The following is a 27,952-nucleotide window of genomic DNA, read 5'->3' on the forward strand; positions in this document are numbered from 1 at the left end:
GCACTATCAAAAGCATACTGTTGCTCCAGTACAGCACCAAACACAGCAGACCCTTCAGAGCTCAATAGTTATGTCAAATATGGTGATGGCATGCATTTAGGCAAAAACAAATATGCCAAATGAAAATGGGCAAGACACTAAATGAGATCATTCAGACTCTCTACCAAGACCAGTTTATTTGCATTGAGTTTGCATAAGTTCTCAAGGGATACAATGGCCATATAGTATATATGGAAATCTTCAATGATTTTGACTGTAAAATAGTGGTATTTTACTCTCAAAAGATTTGGCTGTGTAAAAAAAAAAAAAAAAAATTCAGAGTGACATTGTTTTGCAATAAAAACAGCAACAAGAAGGAATATTAATGGCAGGCCAAAGGCATGTATTATATATATATATAAAAAAAGGTTTCATATACTTTTTCCTATTTAACATTTGTGGATATATCATACTATCAATGCTTTCCTTTATTTATGCAGCTAAGATTGTATCTTGGTTTGCTCATGCATCTAGATCCTGTTTGTTTCTAGATGGTGGACTGATAATTTGTTTGTGGCGTAGCTATAAATAATACTGCAATGTGTGTGTGTGTGTGTTTTTTTGTTTTTGTTTTTTGTTTTTTAGAATAATGATTCAATTGTATGTTTGTGTTTTGGTTTTACCTGTGCCTCTAGAGCTTTTTCAGGCTCTCCAACCACAGGTGTCCACCCCTGTAGTGTCAAAAGTGAAAGTGCAAGTGACGTCAAGCCAAGGTCAAGTATGGAAACCCATACTCGGAATTTGTCCAAGTTAGTGCACACACATTAGGAGTGTTGAGTAGTGAACACACACACTCTGAGCAGTGGGCAGCCATTTTTGCTGTGGTGCCCGAGGAGCGATTGGGAGTTAGGTTCCTTGCTCAAGAGCACCTCAGTCATTTTCCTGCTGATATTGAGACTTGAGCCCGCAGCAGGATACCAGTCTGACTCTCTAACCAATAGCCAACGAGACTAATTATTTAATTAATTGAAACACAATGACAATGAATCAGAGACAATGTCCTAATGTGCAGCGCTAAATTTCAATCAAAATAGAAACAAATTTTATTAAGACATGATAAATAAATATAGATGATATATAACAAGATAGATAAATATTATGTACAAAATATTCTAGGTACACACACACTATATATATATATATATATATATATATATATATATATATGTGAAGATTTAAGATGCAAAAGCCTCTAAATGGCGTATGAAATTTTCTTTTAAAATCAGCTTTTTTTATCAAGCTCGTATGTCATATGTTTAGATTCAGTAATTTCACTTTAATGGCAATGAAAATGACCTATTAATTGCCATTTAAAGTGAAATTACTGAACCTAAACATACAAGCTTGTTAAAAATGCTCATTTTAGAACAAAATTTCATATGGCACCTAGAGGCTTTTGCATCTGAAGTCTTCATATATATATTCTGCCCCTTTCTTATTCACATTTTGCATAATTGTGTATGTACCATATATAGTATTTTGTACACTTTTTATCTATCTTGTCTAACATATATATATATATATATATATATATATATATGTGTGTGTGTGTGTGTGTGTGTGTGTGTGTGTGTGTGTGTGTGTGTGTGTGTGTGTGCTGTCCCTGGTAATCCCTATGTTATGGGGAGGAAATCCCCACAAAGATGGCAATATCAAAAATCCTTGTCCTTCTGGGGACATATTTTGGTCTCTGTGAGAAAAACAGCTTATGAATCATACTAAGTGATGTTTTTTGAAATTGATAGCTTTATAGGTAGGGTTCAGTATAAAACAATGTAAATAACACTGTAAATAAAAACAATGTACAGTATAAAATCATTATGTCAATGGAAAGTCCCATAAAACATGGAAACCCAGGGTGTGTGTGTGTTTTTGAAAAAAGACTTTATTACAATTATTTTACATAAAACACTTTTTCAACAAGTCAGCATTTACCATTTACCTTTTATACCACAAGGAAAACAAAACAAAATCCCTTTTTTACATTAGTAGAAGAGAAAAAAAATATGTTTCCATCAATAACAGAGCACAGAGCCTCATTCTTACACCATTTCATTTCAAATATGATAATGTCATCCATGGATGTATAAAATGAAAATGAAAATCAATGAGTATTCTGGATTTTACTGTGGCTAAAAACAGAGTATTAATAATTTTTTCTACTCATATAGTTTGTGTGTGTGAGAGAGAGAAACATACATCACATTCTGATCTTTACTTCTTAATTAGAATTTTGTTTCCACAAACCAATCCACCAGGAAAAGTCTGTGTGCTCCAGTGCAGTGCCATTCCATCCCAGCTAATTTCCACAATCAGCTGTGACACTGTGATGCTTAATGTTTTTCCTTCATCTGAGCAGCTTTGAGGCAGGCAGAACTCCTCCCGGCTATTCCTCGGTTTGCTCTCTACTGCCACTGTAATGCTCGAGAGGAGGGCAGTGTGAACCGGGTTCTGCGTGCACAGACAAGTGCGTTTAACTCCCCTAGAATTCCTCCAGCAGAGATGCACGCTTATCCAGCGCCTATTCGGCGACATTTCTCAAATGTTGCTCTCTACATTCTCTAGTTTCTTAGCTCGGAATTGTCATTTTGACCCACCCTCCATCTAAAAGACATGCAACTTTGGGAGAGCTTGGCAACCAGGTAGTGGACAGCTGTACAGCAGCAGCATGCTGTTTCTAGCAAACAACATTCCCTGGATCTTCGCTGAGTCAATCCATGGATACTTCGTTTGTGGATGTATATTCAGATGGTCTGATTGACGCCTGAGTGGAGGGAATACGCAGAAAGGCGAAGGAGAATGGCTTCGAAAGAGCGACTGTACGAGCTGTGGATGTTATATTACACTAAGGTGAGTCACGAGCAGGCAAGCGATCGCGCGAGCCGCTCGACACCTGTTGGCTTCTGAGTAGTTTATGCCGTCGTAAACTTGCCACTGTCGTTTAATATTATGTCGCATCCTGCATATAGTTATAAGGCAAATATTTTCGCCATAATTCCTTGCTCCTTTGTGTTGAAACAGTTTCAGGAAGTGCGCCTGTGGTTTTTTTTTTTTTTTTGGGAAGATTGCGCGTGCACGTACACAGTGAAAACATTTGACGCTTAATATTTCATTAGTATTTTATGAAGAGATTGACAGTTGTGATGACAAGGACTGATGATATTTTGGCTAAGCACAATTAAGAGTCACAACAGAACAGTTTGATGTTTACAGTTCTAGTGTTTACCTGTGTGAGCCAGGTAATGTCATGCTTCCTCCTCACGTCTCTTAGGGTACGTTTACACGACAATGATGTACTAAAAACGGAAAAGTTTTTCCTTTTGGTTTTTTTTTGCGTACAGATGACAACGTTGTCAAAACGATCCCCGTTCACACTGACTCGCAAAAACGATTAAAACCGCTGTATTATCCATGTTAGGCCAGTAGTTGGTGATGTCACTTTGTAAAGAAAAACTACGCACATAGACTGAACACGTAATACGCATGCGCATGACGTCACCGCTTCCATAAATTCGCGTTTTTGTAGTTTTCACGGAGATAATAACGGTATCGTTTTCAAAAACTTCCACTTTGAAATCGGTTTTCAAAAGTTTCTTTTCAGGCCCCCAAAATGCCGTTGTCGTGTAAATGAACGGCCAAAACGCATAAAAAGTTTTCCTTTTTTTGTTGAAAACGGTGTCGTGTAAATAGTCTCTTGTTCATATGCAACATGATTTGCGAGTTCTGTGATTCATTTATTTGATCTAAATTAACAGCAATGTATTATTTAAAGCTGCAGTCTGCAATTTTTGGCCCTCTAGCGGTTAATAAACAGAACTGCACTCGTCTTGCGGAAGAACATTGTAGCCGGAGCTACTTCTCTCTGTGTATGTCTATGGCGAGTCACGCAGTTACTGTGATACTCTGCGGCAGGTCCTACCAGTCCAGTCTGAAATAGTCTGAATATAAACGCTTATTATAAGTAGGGATGGGCATTTTCCCAAAATATTGTATTCGAATATTTGAGCTCGTAAAAAAACGAATATTCGTTTATTCGTTTATTTAAATGAGGTTAAACGAGAAGGACGTTATTTTTTTAAAATTCATCAAGATTTTGTAACCTGAACAAGCTTACGATTAGGCAATATGCACAACAAGCTTACGTTATATCTTAAGCTTTTCTTTTAGTTCAAAGCATTAAACAATATGTGTAATCAAAAAATATATACTAAAGAACAAAAACATTTAAGCTCAAGCAGCGCGAACGGGAAAAACGCTTATAAAGCAGACAGCGGCAGTTATCGTACAAAACGTTCATGATACACTTGAGTCAGTAACGTTATATGGTATGGTTATCGTTTTCATATTGTTTCACATGTTCATGTTGAGAAAAACAATAATATCCACATGCTCAGTTGAGAAAACGAGCCGCAACAGACATTGCAGAAACAAGATAATGATAATACGTAACGGTATGCTAAGCTAAGTTTCTAACAGCAGCACTTTGCGATTTCTGTTCATAAATATATCTCCCTCGACAAAATCTAAAGGAAGCATATGTCTCAAAATTATTTTGCTCTCAGATAAGTTCTTACAGGCTCATTCGGGTTACAGCTGCACTTACCTGTCGTGACTCGTGAATGCAGTAAGTTAATGGACAGCTGTTTTTCCTCATTCGACGAGTGTTTAGATTTCATGTGCTTTCTCATTATGGTGGTGATATTATGATAAGTCTGTTTCAATAATTAATTTGATCAAAAGTAATTCAATTGTGTAAGATCATTTTCATCCAAGTAATTACAAACTTCGCGAGGCAGACGACAACATTAGGTGATGATCAAATAAAATGAACTTGTTAAACGCTCCACAGCGCCACCCGGTGCATTTAGTTATAACCGCGAGTTTTAGTGCTCAGGATTTATCATGGATTCACTGCATTTACGGCCAGCAAAGCAACACAGAAAAATTCGAATAGCATTTTTATTTTTCGAATATTAATTACAGGTCGAATATTCAAATATTCGACTATTTGTGCACACCCCTAATTATAAGTGTACCATAATGATTCAGGGTAAGACAAAAACACGGTTTGGAAAATGGATTCATGTTGTACATTCTCATTATATAATTTTTTAAGTTTTTGAACACAAAAAAGTTGCGGACATCAGCTTTAATGTTTTAATTTTAAAACGTTAATTACATTACCATGCATACTTCAACTAAATTTGAATTGTTTATATGTTTAGTTTATTTTCTATGTCATTGCTGGAATGTTTTAGATTTACTTCTCAATAAGCTATGTCCAATTCGCGAACAGATCTTTCTTTTGAGTCAGATCTTTTCATTGAATCAGTCGAACTAGCTACTAACGATTTGTTCACATAAAATTCGCTCTAAACGATAGTTCACGAATTGGTTTGAGCCAAGTGTGCTGCACACACTTTGAAAAGTGTCCGAAATCGATCGCATACTCTTTAGTAGGTACTTTAGTAGGTACTTATTTTAAATAAGTAATTACTTCATGACTGCTAAAAAGAGTATGTTCTATATAGTATGAATGTATGTAGTATCGATGTAATCTGGACGTACTACATCCGGCATGTTGTCATTCTCATTTGTCACATGTTTTTCGTCTACTATACAGTAGGGAAGTATCCAATTTCGGATGCAGCCATAGAGTGAAGCTAAAGCATTTTGATCGCCTCCTGGTGGCTGGCTGATGTATAAGTCATAAACCCCGCCCTCTCCATGTAATCGAATGTGACAAAAAAATCCAATTACACTTCAAATACTTTTTTTAAAATTTATTTATTTATTACTTTTTTTGTCCTTATCATCCTGACGTATGTTCGAATGTTTGTTTTTCCAACAAGTTTGGTTTTAGTTAGTTATCTGATGCTATAAAAACAGGGTGTGACATCATGATTGATGGCTGTGTATGTGATTAAATCTGCGGGGGCGGAAGTATGGGCAGGACCTTGATACTGCGACTCCACCTCAGGATCACTACTGCACAGACTCGGGCTCCAAATGACATAATTGGTGCAAGATGTCAACTGTTATTTCATGGATATTATGGCTTCATTTTTCTAGAGTGGAAGGAAGTGGAAATATGTTGTTTATCTTTTTTATAGTCTATGGCCTGAGCAGTATAATTGAGTCTAAAATTGTCTGTTTATAGTTTGATAGTTGACAGTTTTATCAGCTGTTTTATGACTTTGTTTTTATGAGATAAAACATGGTTGCAACAAACTGAACTGGGGCCCATGAAATTAAAATGCAAACTATTAATAATAAAAAAACTTAATCAACAATTTTTATTTTTTATTTTATTTTTTTAATCAACATCAATATGTGCTCCCATGGCTTTTTTCTTTAGAATCTTTAGAATATGTATTACACGCAGGGCCATGTGGTTATGTTATGACATAAAAGAATCGCTTAATCGTTTTTCAACTGGTTTATCGAAACAAACTATCTGGAAGAACCCTTCTCTTCACTATGAACAAGAAATATATATCCCCCAAGAAGAATGGTTCTTGACTACACCCTCTGGCGGTGTATACAAAGACCGAATTGCACTCCTGCATATATATGAGAGAGATTATTTTATATTGTTAAAACAAAATGTGAAGTTAGACATCCATGTATTCCATCTGAAACTCTGTCATGATGGTCAGCAGCTGAAGTCAGCTGTAATGGCTCACTATGAGAAGTGTTCTTTATGAATGGCTACCATGGTAACTAAAACAGCAGGTGCAGGATACAAGAAGCACCAGGGGTCACCATAGAGAAATGTTTTCTAGCAGATCACTGTTTTAATTTGGTGCTCACACTCTAAAATATTGTATAGTTAGCAGATTGCATGGAATAGCAGGTGTATGAATTATGCAGCAGTGTTCTAGTCTGGTCTTGCCATTGGCACAAAGTTGTCCAGATAGCTTGGAGTGTTTCTCAAGATCTCATTTATGATATAATCCAAAAAGGAACCCTTTGTCATTCCATTCCCATTTATTAATAGCTGCTCACATACAGCTGACAGAAATCCACACCAGGCATGCAAAGTAGATGGACTCTGACATTTTCCACATTTACACTGTCAAAAAACGACATAAATGTGATAAAAGGCGAACTTTGTGATTTTTGTACACTCATATTTATGGGTTAGTTTCCCCCGCATGGTTGACATTTTGAATCCTGTTTGAACCACATTTAAATGTCTCTGCTGGCTACTGTCTGCTGATATTCTTACTGGATAAGGGCCGTAGTTGAAAATTTGCTTGTTTTTCCTATGGGCTCTATTTCCGCTGTGCTCTATTTTAAACCCATTTAAACCTCTCCTCACCTATTATGCAAGTTATTTGACCGTAGAATGAGTCCTGTGCCCCCCCCCCCATGTAATGAGGTCTCGTGGGAAGCTAGAAAATTAGGACTGACGCCTTCTTTAAACTTTTTTTGTATCAATTGTAATTATATTAGAAAGTCTGGTTGTTAGTTTAAAATCGGCATTTAAAGGTTAATTTATATTGGCATAGTTAAATAACAAGAGTTCAGTACATGGAAATGACATACAGTGAGTCTCAAACTCCATTGTTTCCTCCTTCTTATATAAATCTCATTTGTTAAAAAGACCTCTGAAGAACAGGCGAATCTCAACATAACACCGACTGTTACGTAACAGTCGGGATCATTAATATTTACGCCCCCAATATTTGCATATGCCAGCTCATGTTCAAGCATTAGACAAGGCAGTGTTAACGTCTGGATCTGTGCACAGCTGAATCATCAGACTAGGTAAGCAAGCAAGAACAATAGCGAAAAATGGCAGATGGAGTGATAATAACTGACATGATCCATGATAACATGATATTTTTTGTGATATTTGTAAACCGTCTTTCTAAATGTTTCCTTAGCATGTTGCTAATGTACTGTTAATGTGGTTAAAGTTACCATTGTTTCTTTTTGTATTCACGGAGACAAGAGCCATCATTATTTTCATTATTAAACACTTGCAGTCTGTATAATTCATAAACACAACTTCATTCTTTATAAATCTCTCCAACAGTGTAGCATTAGCCATTAGCCACGGAGCATAGCCTCAAACTCATTCAGAATCAAATGTAAACATCCAAATAAATACAATACTCACATAATCTGACGCATGCATGCAGTATGCATGACGAACACTTTGTAAAGATCCATTTTAAGGGTTATATTAGCTGTGTAAACTTTGTTTATGCACTGTTTAAGGCAAGCGCAAGCTCTGTGGGCGGGGAGCGTGAGCATTTAAAGGGGCCGCAACCTGAATCGGCGCATTTCTTATTATGCCCCAAAATAGGCAGTTAAAAAAAATAATTAAAATTAAAATTGAGCTGAAACTTCACAGACACATTCAGGGGACACCTTAGACTTATATTACATCTTGTAAAAAAACGTTCGATGGCACCTTTAAATTAAAATTCACCCAATATATTTTCTAAAACAATTCATCCATGTTTTTTGGCCTCATCATTTTTAATCAAAATATCATACCTGGATTTTCTGGTGAAAACCCCATTCCAGCAAGCTTGTTTTCTTCTGGCTTCATTTTTGAGTGCAGCGCCCACATCTCAAGAGCCAATCAGTAGTTTATGCATAGAACCAACCAAGTTCCTGCCCTACTTTTTTCCAGATAATTTGTAACTCTCAGATGTACATCACAATATGGAAGAAAAGGTCTACTGTAATTTCTGTTTCATTGTAACTTTAAAGATGTATTTAGTATTTTTTTTTTATTTCTGGCATTGATCAATATGACACTCATCTTGGACTTACTGACACCTAGTGGTGTGGATGTAGCATTACATGAAATCTAATGTTGTAGAAATGTGCCATTTGCAGTCAGACATGATTAATGTATTTAGTGAAGAAGTACAGAATTACAGAAAGGCTACTAAGATAGAGTAAATAATACTGGGTGGTCAAGTGATCTCAAGATGGCCGCCCCCATGAAGGGACCCACTCCATGTAGAATTAAACAGCTTTTATAGGCTGTTATAATAAGAGTCTTCATCACACGTGAGTCTAGATTATTTTAAACATATTTCTCAATTTCTGTATGCGTAAAAATGAGAAATAGATTGCAGAGTCCACTGTTGAGCAAGTGTTTAATGTATCAGTGCTATGATAAGAATGCATGTTGTTGCCTGGCTTTAGAACCAAATACTCTTTCCCCATCTGAGGCAGCAGTATACAATCGCAGAAGAACAGTTAAGTTTAATGTCATGTCATTCTGATGATCTTGCTGTATTGTAATGTTGTGCCAGCCTTTTTGTTTTTTTCTTTTCATTTGGCTGTTAGAGCAGTGTTGCCTCTCTGTCAGACCACTTCCTCTTGAGTGTGCTGTTCAGAGGACAACACTGATGTGATAAAAACCACTTCCCGTCATGGTTGCTACCATTGGTAACCTCCCAGAACAACCTGTTTTTGAGTTGACAAACACATGGTACACATCATCACCACAGTTCAGCATAAGCCCAATTGAGGAAGAGGTTTTTTGGAAAATAACAAGCTTGTGTTTGTTTGTTGTGATTTGTGTGAGTTTGAGTTTGAGGGTTGACACTGTACATTCTATGAATATGTGATATGTGGAAGTCCATCATGGAGGATGATTTACAAATGAGCTTGAGTTAGTAGTCTGGATCTGTACAATGGAAGAAGCAGTTCCCCCAAAATAACAAAATTGTCATTTATATCTCCCAATGTCATGCTTTTTTGTGTGTGCTTTTGTCATTTTTTTAAAAGATGGACAAAATTTGTCACCAAAAAATCATTTGGTTTAACCAAAATTTCGATTTTACAGAATGACACTTTTGGTTATACCGAATGACGATATTTTCAAACAATGCTAACAGGCTGATATCTAGCTAGCTAGCTAGCAAAAGGACCATTGGAAATTTTATATTTAGTACAAGTTTTTAAAATATTACAACATTTTCCATGTTTTATAGCGGTTGTACCGAATGACCTTATATTTTGGGACATGCGTATGAGCAAGTGAAAATATGACTTTTTCAAATAGTTAAAAGAGAGTTAGTTACTTTGCTTCACGACCATGTGGTCCTTTGCAGGTGTCTCAATGATGTCACATCATGCCACATGATATTGACGGCATGACTTGATTAGGGCTGCACAATTAATCAAATTTCTAATCGCAATTACGATTACAGATTCCACGCTTTTGTAATCGCTCAAAGGCGCGATTACAAGGAAAAATATCCATTATTCTGCGTGTTTAAGAGGTGTGTTATGAGCATGTCACGTTGTGAGAGGCGAGTCACGACTACTTCAGAATGTAAAAGGTCTAACCCAGCATAAAAGTAGCTACCAGTGACGTAGGTGTACACTGATATGTCAGTGCACGCGAAACACCAGCACCCGCCATTTTTAAAAAGCCATGTACATGGCCTATATACTTGCTCCACGAACTAAAGGAAGGCACACACGGTGCGAAAACTGACGGTCGGAAGATCGTATGTCCACGCCTTAACTTTACAAACATGGAAAACAGTAATAGATGGACCTGAACCATTGAAAACTTTAAAGGTGCCCTAGAACTTTTTTTTAAAAGATGTAATATAAGTCTAAGGTGTCCCCTGAATGTGTCTGTGAAGTTTCAGCTCAAAATACACAATAGATTTTTTTTTAATTCATTTTTTTAACTACCTATTTTGGGGCATAATTAGAAATGAGCCAATTCAGGGTGTGTGGCCCTTTAATTCTCGTGCTCCACGCCCCAAGAGCTCGCGCTTGCCTTAAACAACATAAAAAAAGTTCAAACAGCTAATATAACCCTCAAAATGGATCTTTACAAAGTGTTCGTCATGCAGCATGTCTAATCGCGTAAGTACAGTGTTTATTTTGATGTTTACATTGATTCTGAATGAGTTTGATAGTGCTCCGTGGCTAACGGGCTAATGCTACACTGTTGGAGAGATTTATAAAGAATGAAGTTGTGTTTATGCATTATACAGACTGCAAGTGTTTAAAAATGAAAATAGCGACGGCTCTTGTCTCCGTGAATACAGTAAGGGGCACCTTTAAAATACCATTATATGTAGCAAAATATAATTAAAACCTTTTCGATACAATAAAAGAGATCTAGTTGTTCTACCTTACACACTTTGGATGTCATATCTTTGTTTTTTATTATTATTAAAGGGGCTCTATGTAGGAATGGCGGCCAGTGGTCGAAATAGGTACTGCAGTCCAAATTCAAAATATTGTTTGCCCCTTTTCCCTCCTTCAAAGACGCGGGTTGCCAGCTTGAGGACGCGCAACAAGAGGGAGCGCAATTGACAATGAAAGCTGAAGAGACTTACACACTGTAAGCTGATGAGTTGATTTATCTAATATGCTGTCATTTATACAGATTTTTAGATGGATGCAGAGGCTTTTTAGGTCAGGTAGAATATGCAATTCTCTGACCCAGTTTGTTTGCTGGTTTCCATGGCTACAATACGCAGTGTTTTCCGCCAACTGGCAACCTGTGATGACGAAATACGATTGGATAAACTGGCAGCACATGGTTTCGCACAGACCAAAACAGAGACAGACATTCTGACACGGAACGCACATTTCAAAGTAGAATATCTGGCTGTAGCATTGTTTTTCTGAGAAACAAGTAGGTGAACTTGGCATGTTTCCCAAATATCTGCAAACATATTGGGGTATTTTTATGATTTATTAAAGTGAAAATCTTACATATGGCCCCTTTAAGGCCTTTGGACCAAAAAAATATTTGTCACGTCATTGACCCAAATAAGTATAATAAAGTTAAATTTATGTGAGGAAAAAAATTTGATTATGTCTGCATTGGTTATGTGACATGCAACGACCAATGTCATTTTGCGTCAATGATGTCAAACCTGGTGTGCATTCTAATTTTTATTTGTTATAAAGAAGTTTTGATGTCAAATGACTTTGATTCTTATTTATGACAATGAAAGCTGAGGAGACTTACACACTGTTTCTTTCTTTTTTTTTTAGTTTTCATAAAAGTGCAAAAGAGATTCAAGAGAGAAGATTGTCAGAGAATAACTTAAACTTCAATCTATTTGTCACACAACTATGTATTTAGAACTGTGAACAAATTATGTGGAATACTTTTATGATTCTTTTAAGATCATTTTGGAGTCTGGAAGTATAAATCACCATCCTTGTGTGAAAAACAGAAGCTTCAGACAAAATATCTTATGTTTTTCACAGAAGAAAAAAAAAATACAGGGTTGAGATGAGGATGAGTAAATAATGACACTGATAGAAAATCATAGAATTTTTCACCAATTATAAGCTGTCATCAACATGAAGTACAGACCTTGACTCCCTCACATTTACATCAATCATATGCATATTACGTTATATTGCAACAATTTTTCAGTTGTTGGTTGCTCCTTACGCATGTTCCTTCTAGGAGGAGACTGACTTGACAGGTGTCTGTTTTTTTATAGACAACAAAGCCGCTTGTTAATCTGAATAGATTTTAGTATATTGTCACAATAGGCTGAGAGTCCTTGTGTAGGCAGCCGTGAAAACACATCACCCACCTAAATTCTTTCAACTGCCATTGCGTACCTTTGTCATGTACCAGTAAGTCGAGTTTTTGAGATTTAAGTCATGTTTAAGACAAATGTGTGTACAGGTGCCATTATTTGACCTTAATCTGGTGTGAATGCCAGCGTTGTGCATGTGAGGCACTAAAAAGCATTTTCAGCTCCTTTTATCTATTCCTTCACATTCCTGCAAGCAATTAGGAATGGTGCTCAGATTCCCCAGTGTGGTGGAGCCAACAAAGAGCAACTTCTAAAAAATCTAAAAAGTCTTTGTGCTAGATAGTTCAATACTTTAATAGATAATTAAAGTTGTTCTACAGGGCTTTGCCTTTCCAGAGCAAAACACCCAGAGAACTTATTTAAAAATCACTCTTAAAATTAAAGGTTCTTTATTGGCATCTGTAGTTCCATGAAGAACCTTTAACATCTGTGGAACCTTTTCATTGCACAAAAGGTTCTTGGAAGCTTGTTTTCGGAATCGGCACTGAATAAAAAAAAAATAAAATAGGTAGTTGCGACTTTTTATCTCACAATTATGACTTTTTTTTCTCAGAATTGTGAGATATAAACTTGTAATTCTAAGAAAAAGTCAGGATTGCAAGATATAAACTTGCAGTTTTGAGAAATGAAGTCAGAATTGCAAGATATAAACTCGCAATTGTGAGAAAAAAGTAAGAAATGCAAAAAAAACAGTCAAAATTTCAAGTTTATATCCTGCAATTCTGACTTTATTAATCACAATTCTGATTTTATAACTCGCAATTCTGACATTGTAACTCTCAATTGCAAGAACAGACATCCCCAAGACTTTCAATGAATTTAAGGTGTGGACTCAAAGATGCCAATTCATGTGTGAAAATGATTCTTCATGCTCCCTCCCAACCATTCTTTCACAATTTTAACCCTGGTGAATCTTGACATCCTGGAATATGGCCATGATGTGTCTTCTTACATGGTTGTTTAAGACATGAAAAGCTACACACTCCATCTTTAAGGGTTAAAAGAATTGTTGCCAAACATAAAACATGCTAGGAACATAATAATCACTGTTATAATGATCCATTCATAGATTCTTAAGTATTTTCCTATTAAAATCCAAACAGCGACTTATTTCGGGGGGCCGGGCACAGGCAGTGTATATTGATATTTCTGATAATATCGTTGTGATGAATCTCTGACTCTGATATTTAACAGGTCTTGTCTGCCTTCTGTGATATCTATGCTACACTATGTTTTAGGAGTGGATGATTATTTAGCTATTTATTTAGTCATCATTAATCAGTATTTTCTTTTTTGTAAGAAAATCTAAACAAAATATTTTGTGAAAATTATCAAAAATATTTAGAATTTCAAAATTGATGTTTTTATTTTAGAAAAACATCTTAAATGTATTTGTTTATTATATTATGTATTTATTATTTTATATAAATACTCTATTATATTTATTGATTGATTTATTTATTATTATTTTTTAAATTTTTCACACTTGACTAAGCTTGCAAACTGTTGAAAAGATTTAAAGTTTACAAAGTGCATATTATCACTTTGTTAATGTCACTCACTGCCCAGTTTTAAAGAATGAAAAAATCTTCATAAGTAGAGCACATACTGTACTTGGCAGTTCACACGGCTTACTATAAACTAGTGTTAGGACACCCCTACAAATCATTGAATTCAGGTGTTCCAATCACTTCCATGGCCACAGGAGTATAAAATCAAGCAACTAGGCATGCAGACTGCTTCTACAAACATTTGTGAAAGAATGGGTCACTTTCAGGAGCTCAGTGAATTCAAGCATGTTACCGCGATTGGTTGTCACCTATGCAATAAGTCCATTCGTAAAATTTCCTCACTACTAAATATTCCACGGTCAACCGTTAGTGGTATCATAACAAAGTGGAAGCAATTGGGAACAACAGCAAGTCAGCCATGAAGTGGAAGGCCACGTAAAATCACAGAGTGGGGTCAGCGCATGCTGAGGCGCGCAGTGCTCAGAAGTCACCAACTTTCTGCAGAATCAACAGCTACAGACCTCCAAACTTCGGTGACCTACAGATTAGCTCAAGAACAGTGCGTAGAGAGCTTCATGGAATGGGTTTCCATGGCCGAGCAGCTGCATCCAAGCCTTACATCACCAAGTGCAATGCAAGGCGTCGGATGCAGTGGTGTAAAGCAGGCCGCCACTGGACTCTAGAGCAGAGGACATGTGTTCTCTGGAGTGACGAATCACACTTTTCTGTCTGGCAATCTGATGGATGAGTCTAGGTTTGGCTGTTTCCAGGAGAACCGTACATTGTGTCAAGTGTAAAGTTTGGTGGAGGGGGATTATGGTGTGGCCACTGCCTGACCTCACAAATACGCTCCTAGAAGATTGGTCAAAAATTCCCATAAACGCACTCCTAAACCTTGTGGAAAATCTTCCCAGAAGAGTTGAAGCTGTTATAGCTGCAAAGGGTGGGCCAACTCCATATTAAACCCTGCGGATTAAGAATGGGATGTCATTAAAGTTCATGTGCACGTAAAGGCAGGCGTCCCAAAATTATTGGCAATATAATGTATTTCTACAGATATATTCATATATTTCCATGTTTAGATGGTGAGTGTAACTGCCAAAATCCACTCTTGCTCAATAATATTTATGGTTTTATCAATAAAAACAATATCTTTCTAGAAAATGCACTACAGCCCAGGATAACCACCAAAATGATTTCCATCAGTGTCTGAGTATGTAACATTTAGGCAGACATGACAATGACTCTACGCTGTCAAACCCAATTTCACAGTCCAAGTCATAGCAAATAGCTACAACATGAACTTTGAACAGCAGATTAATCAAAAAGATTTCCTGATTTTGTAATGCGTTTTATGACCATCATGTATTTTGAGTCATTGACTTCATCACCCGCTTAAAGAGGCTGAGGATGTACACACAAGCAGACTGTCTGGATAAACCAGAAGGCTGTAATCTAAACTTTGACTTCAGGTTTTTGCACTGATGTGCCAATGCTATTGTTTTTGTACAATAGATTTGTGTATTTTATGTTGCAAGATGTTCCGTATTACTCAACTGCAGGTGTTTATCTGGAGATCACATAGAAATCATTCTTTCTTTTATAAATCAATGAATCTACATCTAGTATCTGCTTGTTTATTCCTGCTTACACAAAGTTATAGGCTTTTCCTGTGTCCAGTAACATATCAGACAGGAGAGATTTGTAGTTTTGTTCCAATAGTTGGCTGCCTAATGATTTATTTATCGTTCGATAATTGTGATGATTAATTGAGTAATCACTTTTTAGTGGTAATAAAAATAGACCTGTATGAACAATAGGCTTTAAATTGACTTAAAATACATATACAATAGCATTGAGGCAATAATAATTGGTTTAAATTAAGAATCAAAAGCAAGTAATCATATGGTTTTATTGAACAACACCTTTAAAATACATAATGTAATATAATATAAACATAATCAACTTTATGTACATTATGTATTACAACAAATGCCTGCAGAGGGCGCCAGTGACCCGGTGATTGATGTTGTTACACTTTATAGAATGATCAAATCCTCATTTAATATTGGCCACAACATAATTCAAATGTCCACTTAATCTCTGAGACGCTGGAAGAAACACGTAACCGTAATGCATGTAAATAATTAAAACGTTGCTTGCTTCACTTTGAAACCTACAGTGCAGATATTTATTTAATCGCAGTCTTTGTGATTTCTCAATAGCACTATGCTATATTATGATTTTTAAATGGTTTTAATATATTGTGCAGCCTTAAAAAAGGACTAATAATGCAGTTTGTGGGATTCTCATCCGTGGAATGCGCCACTTCCATCTTGGAACGGTCATCACCCACACTAACAAATCAATGAATTTTCATGAAAAAAGGTTACAACATTGTGCAACCTATGGTTGTAATAGCCTCCAATCTATACATTTCAAATGAAATGTGATAACCTTTTACTGATCGATCAGCCTCAGATCGGTATCGGACAGAAATCACATTCTATGACTTGATCGGTATTTGGCCAATCTCACAAACCAATCGCAATTTAATGATGTGTAAAAAGTTGCGCACATGTAAATAGTATACAGGTGAGGCTTTTGTGACACGTTCAGCTTTGTAACTTTGCAAAACATTAGTAAACCATAGTACAGTAGATCACACATCTTTATTTGCAGGTTGTATCAATTTAAAGGTGCCATCGAACATTTTTTTACAAATGTAATATAAGTCTAAGGAGTCCCCTGAATGTGTCTGTGAAGTTTCAGCTCAAAATACCCCATAGATTTTTTTTAATAAATTTTTTTAATTGCCTATTTTGGGGCATAATTAGAAATGCGCCGATTCAGGCTGTGGCCCCTTTAATTGCTCGCGCTCTCCGCCCCCTCCCGAGCTCTCGACTCTATCATTGCATAAACAAAGTTCACACAGCTAATATAACCCTCAGAATGGATCTTTACAAAGTGTTCGTCATTCATGCTGCATGCATTCATCGGATTATGTGAGTATTATATTTATTTGGATGTTTACATTCAGATTCTGAATGAATCTGAGGCTGTGATCCGTGGCTAACGGCTAATGCTAGACTGTTGGAGAGATTTATAAAGAATGAAGTTGTGTTTATGAATTATACAGACTGCCAGAGCCATGCGCCATAGAATATGAGCTCAAAGTTGAAACAGAGCTGGAAGATCATCGATCATCAACCAGGATCTTATTACTTGTTACTTATTCTTTGTGATTATAAATATGTTTATGCTTTGTGGCATTTACACATGTAAGTAGTTTTTATGTTCAGTAAAACTTTTTATCATTTGTTTGGAGAGGTTTTTGATAAAAAGGTTACCATGGTTCCAAATGCCATAACTTTTGATTGCTTTAAGATTTCAACACACAATTTGTCCCAGATGCAGTTGACATGATTATGAACAAGCCTAAACTTGATTTTATGACCTGTCATATAAACATTCTAATAGTCATCATGTCAAGCATGAATAATAACAGAATAAATCAATATATTGTGTCACTTTTTCTGGGGTTTTCTCGGCAGTGTTGTAACATAAGAAACTCCAAACATAATCAAAATCTATTCTATTAGTTTGAGTATTAGGTTTAGGTTTTCAATCAAATGAGACCATGTACTTGATGATATGTTGATGTTTTTCCATAGAGTTATAAGCCATTACTTTTAAGTACGCCATTTAGACGTGAAATCATTAAAAAATGTGATTGGTATTGGTATCGGCCGATCAATATGACAAGAAATCGGTAGTCGGTATAGGTGCAAAAATTCTGATCGGAGCAACCTTACCTTTCTCAGTTGAGATTTTTTTTGTTTTTATATAGTTCAACATGCTTAAGACTATTGCAGATATATAGTAGATATTCATACTTGTGAATAACTATGGTTGCAGACAAACACTTGCTTACATATGAATATGAATGGCCTTTAGAAACAGCTGCTAATGATGAGGAATATAGCAATGTGATAATAAATGTTAGCAATGTGTTAAAAACAACACAAAATTTGTTGTCACTTTATGCATATACTTAATAACCCACACATTTGATTAAAGGTGCCCTAGAATCAAAAATTGAATTTACCTTGGCATAGTTGAATAACAAGAGTTCAGTACATGGAAATGACATACAGTGAGTCTCAAACTCCATTGTTTCCTCCTTCTTGTGTAAATCTCATTTGTTTAAAAGACCTCCGAAAAACAGGCGAATCTCAACATAACACAGACTGTTACGTAACAGTCGGGATCATTAATATGCACGTCCCCAATATTTGCATATGCCAGCTCATGTTCAAGGCATTACACAAGGGCAGGATGTCTGGATGTGCACAGCTGAATCATCAGACTAGGTAAGCAAGCAAGGACAATAGCGAAAAATGGCAGATGGAGCAATAATAACCTACATGATCCATGATATCATGATATTTTTAGTGATATTTGTAATGTTTCATTAGCATGTTGCTTAATGTACTGTTAAATGTGGTTAAAGTTACCATAGTTTATTACTGTATTCACGGAGACAAGAGCCGTCGCTATTTTCATTTTTTAAACACTTGCAGTCTGTATAATTCATAAACACAACTTCATTCTTTATAAATCTCTCCAATAGTGTGTAATGTTAGCTTTAGCCACGAAGCACTATCAAACTCATTCAGAATCAAATGTAAACATCCAAATAAATACTATACTCACATGATCCGATGCATGCATGCAGTATGCATGACAAACATCTTGTAAAGATCCATTTGAGGGTTATATTAGCTGTGTGAACTTTTTTAAATGCACTGTATTATAGTCGAGAGCTCGGGGGCAGGGAGCGTGCGATTTTAAAGGGGCCACAGCCTGAATCGGTGCATAGTTAATGATGCTTCAAAATAGGCAGTTAAAAAAATTAATTTAAAAAAATATATGCGGTATTTTGAGCTGAAACTTCACAGACACATTCAGGGGACACCTTAGACTTATATTACATCTTGTAAAAACTGGTTCTAGGGCACCTTTAAACACATATCTATTATACTGTATGCAGAAGACATATTTTTAATATGACTGGTTTTGGAAGTGATACTACAATTTTTCTATTATACCTAAGTGAAACCGGGATCTCTGTGTGGTTAAAGAGATGCAGCAGCTAGGGAACTGTTGCTTTTTAAGTCTGGCCTTGATGCATATATCATAGAGTACTATCATATCTATATTTTGGGACAATGAAACATTTAGCTAAACTTTGACTTTTTAACTTTTTCATAACTTTTTTTTTTTTTGTTACATTTTTTCCACAAAACATATTTAGAGACCAAATAAAAATGGGCAGACCTGTTGAAAACCAGTTCAATAGAGGTGCTGTAACATTTTCAATGCTGCAGGGAAATTCACACTGCTTTTAAGAGAAAGACTGCAAAAACCCCCAGGTGGAGGGATAAGTCCAGGCCGCTGCTGTCAAGGAGCTCCAGTACTTTCCGAGACTTCCCCGTGGGACTGTTCAACTATATTTAGTCCTCTTTGACTCATTTAACGGCTTCAATCATCTGAAAGAAGATTAATCAGGAACAGTAATTCAGCTACACTACTTTGTTCAATGGTATGTCATGAAGCCTCTATTTATTCTATAATAATTTTGATCCCCCAGTCAGTCTGTGACCTAATTAAGAGGAAGTTATCATTTCCTTCTTTTACGGTTACGTTTAAAGGACATTATCCTGTTGCTTGTATAGTGGGTAAGGCTTGTGGCCGTTGGTGGCGGTATGGGCTGTTTGTATGGAAGCCACATAATACATGGTGCAATTGTTTGAGCCTTTTTAGTTGGGCTAGGTGTGCATGGAGTTAATTTGTCTAAAATAATCATGAAAATGGTTGAATGTTAAAGTATTTTGAATGTGTTGGCTCTTGAAAAGTCTTTTTCACATGTATCCTGACCTGAGGCCTGTGTTTACTGACATTGAGAATAATTAATAGAAACCGGTGAAAAACTCTCTTTGTGTGCGCTGAGCAGCTGCAGGCGCTGAGAGCCGCCAGAAATCTCAAACAGAATGGCTCATCTGTGATTTGCCATCTTCAGAGAACTCCACTGAGCTCAAATATACCATTCAAGAACTGACCTGAATTTAACTAACTCTACTTTAAATCATCACAAGACAATTGTCATATTAATTGAAAAGGGAAATGAATAGCAATTAGTTTCCATGAATAGGGTGCAAATTGGTGTCTCATTAAAGAGACCAATTTCATAAATTATTGTCTAACATGAAATTAACCTAGAATAAGAAGCAGTTCATTTTAAACACATCAGATGTCTCCATCTCCCCCTTAAAATGTTTTTTTTGGCCTGTTCCACCTCAGCAGTGTTGACTTTCTTGATTATATCAAACAGTGAAAATCACACAATGTCATAGTTTCAACATCAAATGTGTTTTTATCACCAAAAACTGCATGATTTTACTCTAGTAAGAAAAAAAATGGACCATTACATACAGTTACTGTATGACACCCAGGAAGTATTTTCGACAGGAAGACATCAACAATCTCATTAAATTTTCTTAATTTTTACCCATTTAGCAATTCCATTCTGAAACCAAAATGTTGTACCAAATTTTTGTAAGAAAAATGATTAAACAAATATTGTTCTTTAATTTTATAATGTAAGTTCAATAAGTTAAAGGGTTAGTTCACCCAAAAATGAAAATTATGTCATTAATTACTCACCCTCACTGATTTGAAACAAAAGATTCGTAAAGCTTTGAAGCTTCATGAAGCAGTGTTTTGAAATCGCCCATCACTAGATATTGTGGAATAAAGTCACTATTTTGTTATTTGTGGCGCACAAAAAGTATTTTCGGCACTTTATAATATTAAGGTTTAATCACTGTAGTCACATGAACTGTTTTAAATATGTTTTTAGTAGCTTTCTGGGCATTGAAAAAGAGAGTGTTATTGCTGGCAATGCAGGCCTCACTGAGCCACCGTTTTTTATCAAAAATATCTTAATTTGTGTTCCGAAGATGAACGAAGGTCTTACGGGTGTGGAACGACTTGAGGGTGAGTAACTAAATAAAATTTTTTTAAATAATTTTAAATAATTTTTTTACTGTTTCATTAAAAATAATTTTTTTCATTTATTGTTAATTGTTAATCATAATCACACATTATCTAAAATGTATTTTGACCAAAATTTTAGTTTCCATATACTGACTTTGTTGATTTAAGTTTTGTACTGTATTCATAGAACGTTTCAGAAATAGTTACAGTTTTATGTAGAAAATATTTAGTGTAGCTCAGGTTTGTTGGCAGGTATGCCTTATGTAGGAAGAGTGTTTGCCATATATGGATGTGAGTATGAATTTACAATGGTTTCACAATAGTTTCAGTTCTAAGATCTGCATTAAACATTTTCATTTCCCATTATCAATTAAAAAAAATTTAGCATGTTGGCTGTTGTTATTTTTGACGGTTAGTTTGAGGAAGTGCAATTTTAATGCTGTTGAAATGAAGCAACCGTGACAGAATATCTAGTGGTGTAACAGCAGTAATGAGACCACCCAACCTCTGTGTAAACAAAGCACAATAATATAGTTATTCTCGCATATTTTATCTGCCAGTGGCTGATAATATTAAGAACACTGAATTTTTTCCCCCCAATTCAACTTATGTTAAAAGTGCCCTAGAACTTTTTTTTAAAAGATGTAATATAAGTCTAAGGTGTCCCCTGAATGTGTCTGTGAAGTTTCAGCTCAAAATACCCCATACATTTTTTTAAATTAATTTTTTTAACTGCCTATTTTGGGGCATAATTAGAAACGAGCCGATTTCAGGTTGCGGCCCCTTTAAATCGCGCGCTCTCCGCCCCCTCCCGAGCTCTCGACTCTATCACAGCATAAACAAAGTTTACACAGCTAATATAACCCTCAAAAATCTTTACAAAATGTTCGTCATGCATACTGAATGCATGCGTCGGATTATGTGAGTATTGTATTTATTTGGGTGTTTACATTTGATATTGAATGAGTTTGAGGCTATGCTCTGTGGCTAACGGCTAACACTACACTGTTGGAGAGATTTATAAAGAATGAAGTTGTGTTTATGAATTATACAGACTGCAAGTGTTTAAAAATGAAAATAACGACGGCTCTTGTCTCCGTGAATACAGTAAGAAACGATGGTAACTTTAACCACATTTAACAGTACATTAGCAACATGCTAACGAAACATTTAGAAAGACAATTTACAAATATCACTAAAAATATCATGTTATCATGGATCATGTCAGTTATTATCACTCCATCTGCCATTTTTCGCTGTTTTCCTTGCTTGTTTACCTAGTCTGATTATTCAGCAGTGCACATCCAGACGTTCTGCCCTTGTGTAATGCCTCAATCATGGGCTGGCATATGCAAATATTGGGGCGTACACCCCGACTGTTACGTAACAGTCGGTGTTGTGTTGAGATTCACCTGTTCTTCGGAGGTCTTTTAAACAAATGAGATTTATATAAGAAGGAGGAAACAATGGAGTTTGAAACTCACTGTATGTCATTTCCATGTACTCAACTCTTGTTATTTAACTATGCCAATATAAATTCAATTTTTAATTCTGGGGCACCTTTAAGTTGCTGTCTTAGAATTTGTCTCATTTTTTTTTTTAAATGCCTAGTTGAATATTGTTTATCTTAAAAAAAAAGTTAGTTAAAACTGGTTAAATTATTTTGAGTGAAAGTAATGGAAAAACATGTTGCCATGACTTACTTGATCATTTTTTTTTTTTTACTCAGTAAAGTGACCAAAATGATCTAATCTGGTATTCTCAATAAATGAAATCTGTGTCAAGTTCAAAATCTAATTTACTGGATTCAGCTGTGCCAGACCTTAAAATGGAAAACTCATTAAGGGTGATGATATAAACAGTAGGCAACGCTAGGTCCACAGAGACACACTGTTGGCATTTCCCCCTTTTAAGCTCAGCACTTAGTTAGGATCAAGTGATCAATCGGCAGAGTGACTCAATACCAGCTCAACTTCAGTTCCGTGTCATTGCTTTAAAAGGTTAATTTTAGGGTTCCCTTCCCCATGCGGATGTCAATGTGTGTTGGCTTATGCATCTGGTCAAGTCAGGTCATGCCACTTCCACCTGACTACTGATTCATACCGATGACTGAATCAGTGATATATCATCACTCAAACTTCAGGTTTCCCTCCAGCTAATACTTGAAAGCCACAACAAATCTTTTTGTGGGATGAAAGCAGACTAAGCAGAGTCTGTATACCAAAAGGACAGAATTCTCTGTTGCACGACTGGGCTTTCAACTCTGTCAAGTTCTATAGAATGAATTCAGTTCAATTTACAGCATCAAAAAAAAAAAATTTTCAATCAGCCTTAGGTAGCATGATGAATTACCATGAAGTTGTTATGGAGAATCAAAGAGAATGTGATTTTTATTTCAGTTTTATAAAAGTGAATAAGAATAGGCAAGCTCCAAAATGACATAATGACTTATGAACTGTATACCAAGTCTTCTGAAGTCATTTGACAACATTAAAGGTGCCGTAGAATGTCTTTTTAAAAGATGTAATATAAGTCTAAGGTGTCCCCTGAATGTGTCTGTGAAGTTTCAGCTCAAAATACCCCATAGATTGTTTTTAATTAATTTTTTTAACTGCCTATTTTGGGGCATCATTAAATATGAGCCAATTCAGGCTGCGGCCCCTTTAAATGCTCACGCTCCCCGCCCACGGAGCTCGCACTTGCCTTGAACAGTGCATAAAGTTCACACAGTTAATATAACCCTCAAAATGGATCTTTACAAAGTGTTCGTCATGCAGCATGTCTAATCGCGTAAGTACAGTATTTATTTGGATGTTTACATTTGATTCTGAATGAGTTTGATAGTGTTCCGTGGCTAAAGCTAACATTACACACTGTTGGAGAGATTTATAAAGAATGAAGTTGTGTTTATGAATTATACAGACTGCAAGTGTTTAAAAAATGAAAATAACGACAGTCTTGTCTCCGTGAATACAGTAATAAACGATGGTAACTTTAACCACATTTAACGGTACATTAGCAACATGCTAACGAAACATTTATAAAGACAATTTACAAATATCACTAAAAATATCATGATATCATGGATCATGTCAGTTATTATTGCTCCATCTGCCATTTTTCGCTATTGTTCTTGCTTGCTTACCTAGTCTGATGATTCAGCTGTGCACATCCAGACGTCCTGCCCTTGTCTAATGGCTTGAACATGAGCTGGCATATGCAAATATTGGGGGCGTACACCCCGACTGTTACGTAACAGTCTGTGTTATGTTGAGATTCACCTGTTCGTCGGAGGTCTTTTAAACAAATGAGATTTATATAAGAAGCAGGAAACAATTGTGTTTGAGGCTCACTGTATGTCATTTCCATGTACTAAACTCTTGTTTTTTAACTATGCCAAGAGAAATTCAATTTTTAATTCTAGGGCACATTTAATTTGTGTGAGAAACAAACAGAAATTTCAGTTACTCACCCTCATGTCGTTCCAGACTTTTGTTCATCATTGAAAAACAAATGAAGATATTTTTGTTAAATCCTGAGAGATTTCTGACCCTCCATTGAAAGTGTATTCCAACAAAACGTTGATCCTTCAAAAAGTTTATAAAGAGATTGTAGAAGAAATCCATATGAATTGAGCGGTTCTTCTGAAGAGACATGATCTCTTTATATGATGTACAGATTTAATTTAAGCTGTTATTCACATGAAAACAATGATCATCTGTGCTGGTTTGATGTGCGTGAACAAAACTCATTGGTTCTCAGGCTTCTGTTGAGTTTCTGTTTACTGTATTTTAGGGCTGCAACGATTAATCGTGATTAATCATTTGCAAAATAAAAGTCTGTGTTTACGTAATATATATGTGTGTGTGTTCTGTGTATAATAATTATGTATATATAAATACACACACATACAGGTATAAAGTTTAGAAATTTATGCATGTATTATAAATATATATATTTATATATATTTTATATTACATATAAACATAAATATTTTATATATAAATATAACATTTTTCTTAAATATATACATGAATGTGTGTGTATTTATATATACATAATTATTATACACAGAACACACACATATATATTACGTAAACACAGACTTTTATTTTGCAAACGATTAATCATGATTAATCGTTGCAGCCCTACTGTATTTGATGTTCTGAATGCGTTGATCAATGTTTATATGTGAATAAAATTAAATCCGTTCATCAAATAAATAGATCATGCCTCTTCAGAAGACTTTGCTTAAAACAGCTTGAATCATGGGATTCATCTTATGGGTTTGGAATTACATGATTTTTGGGTGAATTAACCCTTTAATTTGTTATTCACTGAAAATCTTGAAATCTGCATTAATTGTTTGAATCTGATTTCTTTCAGTAATCAGAGTGACCTTTTTCTCAAGTTCAACTCTCATAGCAGTTCAAGTGATAGTTCACCCACAAATGAAAATTATTCCATGATTTACTCACCCTCAAGCCAGGTGTATATGACTTTCTTCTTTCTGATGAACACAATCAGAGATATATTTAAAAATATCCTTGCTCTCCGGAGATTTATAATGGTAGTGAATGAGGGGACCTCTTTTGAAGCCAAAAATAAATGTATTCATCCATCATAAATATAATCCATACGGCTCCGGGGGGTTAATAAAGGCCTTCTGAAGGGAAGCGATGGGTTTTTGTAAGAAAAATATCCATATTTAAAACTTTATAATCTAAAATAACTAGCTTCCGCCAGACGATCGTATGCGTACTGCACAAGTCCACTTGTGTTAAATGAGTATATCTAATATCAAAATCCTCCAACATTTCTCTTTAAAATTTCTCGTTTTAGACTTCTAACTCGTGACCGGTGTTTTGTTTTGCTCTGTCCTCTTGTTTGTCATTGCCTCATGCGTCGAGTCAGAGTTCACTCTTCCGACGTAAATCAATGCGTATGGTTATCTGCCGGACGCTAGTTATTTTACATAATAACGTTTTAAATATTAATATTTTTCTTACAAAACCCATCACTTCACTTCAGAAGGCCTTTATTAACCCCAGGAGCCGTATGGATTGATGCATGCTTTTTTTTTTTGGCTTCAAAACAGGCCCCCCATTCACTACCATTATAAATCTTTGGAGAGCCAGGGTATATTTAAATATATGTATTTATCTAAAAGAAGATATACACCTATAGGATGGCTTGAGGGTGAGTAAATCATGGGATAATTTTCATTTTTGGGTGAACTAAACCTTTAACAACTCACTGGAGAGGAAGATTAGCAGTGAATAACTACATAAATTCCAGCCTGTTTGTAACGCAAAGCTATCGTATGACTACAGAAGACTTGGACATATTGTGCATTAGTTGTCACTATTTATGTGACTTTTATGGTGATTTTTTTTTTCTTTTTTTTTTTTTTCGCATTTTCGAAACTTGAAAGCTCCATTCCCCAGCCATCATTTCTCTTTTTGTGTTCCTCGAATAAAAGAAAGTCATAAAGGTATTAAATAACATGAAAAAGAATAAAAACATTTCATAAAAAATATTGTGAAAGGTTGCATCAGGTACCCCGTAGCTTACCGGTTGTCGTTCATGGCGAGGTGATAAACACTCTACCAATAAAGCTGTGATAGCGGCAAAGAAGGAAGCGAACATGGTGATGACAATAAGCCCAGCTGAGAGAAGACAGGAAATGTGGCTCAGTTAAAGTGACTTGCCATTTCCTGGTTGCTTGACAGAAGTACAGACAGCAAGAGCAGAGAAGTAAGCCAGCGCATCTCAACGGAGACGTCATGATGGATTCTGAATGATACTGAGGCTTACAAGTGGACACATTCTGGTCTTTTTAGAACCAAATTGGTGGGGGCTCAGCAGAGACCGGGGTAACAAGAGCCCCTCCACCGCACATCACCTGCCATGAGACATGGACTGGCCCCTAAATGAACACCAATTGGTAAAGTGAATTTTTTTCCACCTTGAGCAGGTTTAATGTTATTTTACAGTTGCATTCTGCTGGAGTGCATATTGCCTAGGTATGTCAGGAACCCCCTGTATTATGTTATAATATTTCAGTGTGTGTTTTATGAAGCTGCTGACAGCCCAACTTCCCCTGTACGAGTGGGCGGATCAAGCCGCATCATTTAAGCTAAGCATAGCTCCTCGCTCTTTGAAATGTTTTCCACCAGCCGCTTTCAAGAGACAGTCACATGCAAGGGTTTGTTCGTGTTGATACATATGTTCTTGCTTGTGACTCATTCTCGAAAGAACTTTAGAGTAAAGGTTATTGTGATCTCTCCATCAAAGTTGAATTATATCAGTAGTTGTTTTGATTCATTGATGATGACTGGGAAAACTAAATGTCAGAATGATGATTCTACTGCATTCTGCTTATGTTGCATTCGATGTCTACTTTTGATCAGTTCATGCATTCCCTTCAAACCCATCACTATGCCATTGCTGGTGGCAGAGTCATTCTACGAATACTTTATCTCATTAAATTACCCAGAAAGGACATGCGATCTAGGCCTCCTGTTTCAGATATTATGGATTCGTGAGATCAAATAGCAGGGTATGACTGCTGGTTTATGCACTTTTGCTGCCATTAGCTCCAGGTGTGCATCCAAGTTGATCCTTCACACTCAACCATGACTAGCTTTGCTTTGCTCGATTAGTAGAAAGATAAACTTCATTCTTCACGGCTTGGAAAAAATTCTAACAACAATATAATTTGAAGACAGACAATGAACAGGTTAGGTTTCAATGGTGGCAATAATATGATTT

General features: G+C 35.9%; 1 protein-coding gene and 1 long non-coding RNA gene across 3 annotated transcripts in view; one reads left to right on the plus strand and one right to left on the minus strand.

The window, feature by feature from the left end:
* Positions 1-1,904: 1,904 nt before the first annotated feature.
* Positions 1,905-27,208, minus strand: LOC125243843. 2 transcript variants are annotated; one of them, XR_007179143.1, is made up of 3 exons: positions 26,753-27,208; positions 24,651-24,765; positions 1,905-2,490 (listed from the first exon to the last, which is right to left on the minus strand). It is a non-coding gene; the product is annotated as an uncharacterized LOC125243843 (long non-coding RNA). The 2 variants fall into 2 exon arrangements; XR_007179142.1 differs by lacking the exon at positions 26,753-27,208 and having other exon boundaries at positions 24,651-25,037.
* nbeal2 (neurobeachin-like 2) overlaps positions 2,434-27,952 on the plus strand; it is a 94,163-nt gene continuing 68,644 nt past the window's right edge. Inside the window, 1 exon segment of the mRNA XM_048153685.1 lies at positions 2,434-2,889. Coding sequence (XP_048009642.1) covers positions 2,839-2,889 — 51 coding nt within the window. The 5' untranslated portion in view covers positions 2,434-2,838.

Source organism: Megalobrama amblycephala, linkage group LG13, assembly GCF_018812025.1.
Source record: "Megalobrama amblycephala isolate DHTTF-2021 linkage group LG13, ASM1881202v1, whole genome shotgun sequence".
NCBI lineage: Eukaryota > Metazoa > Chordata > Actinopteri > Cypriniformes > Xenocyprididae > Megalobrama > Megalobrama amblycephala.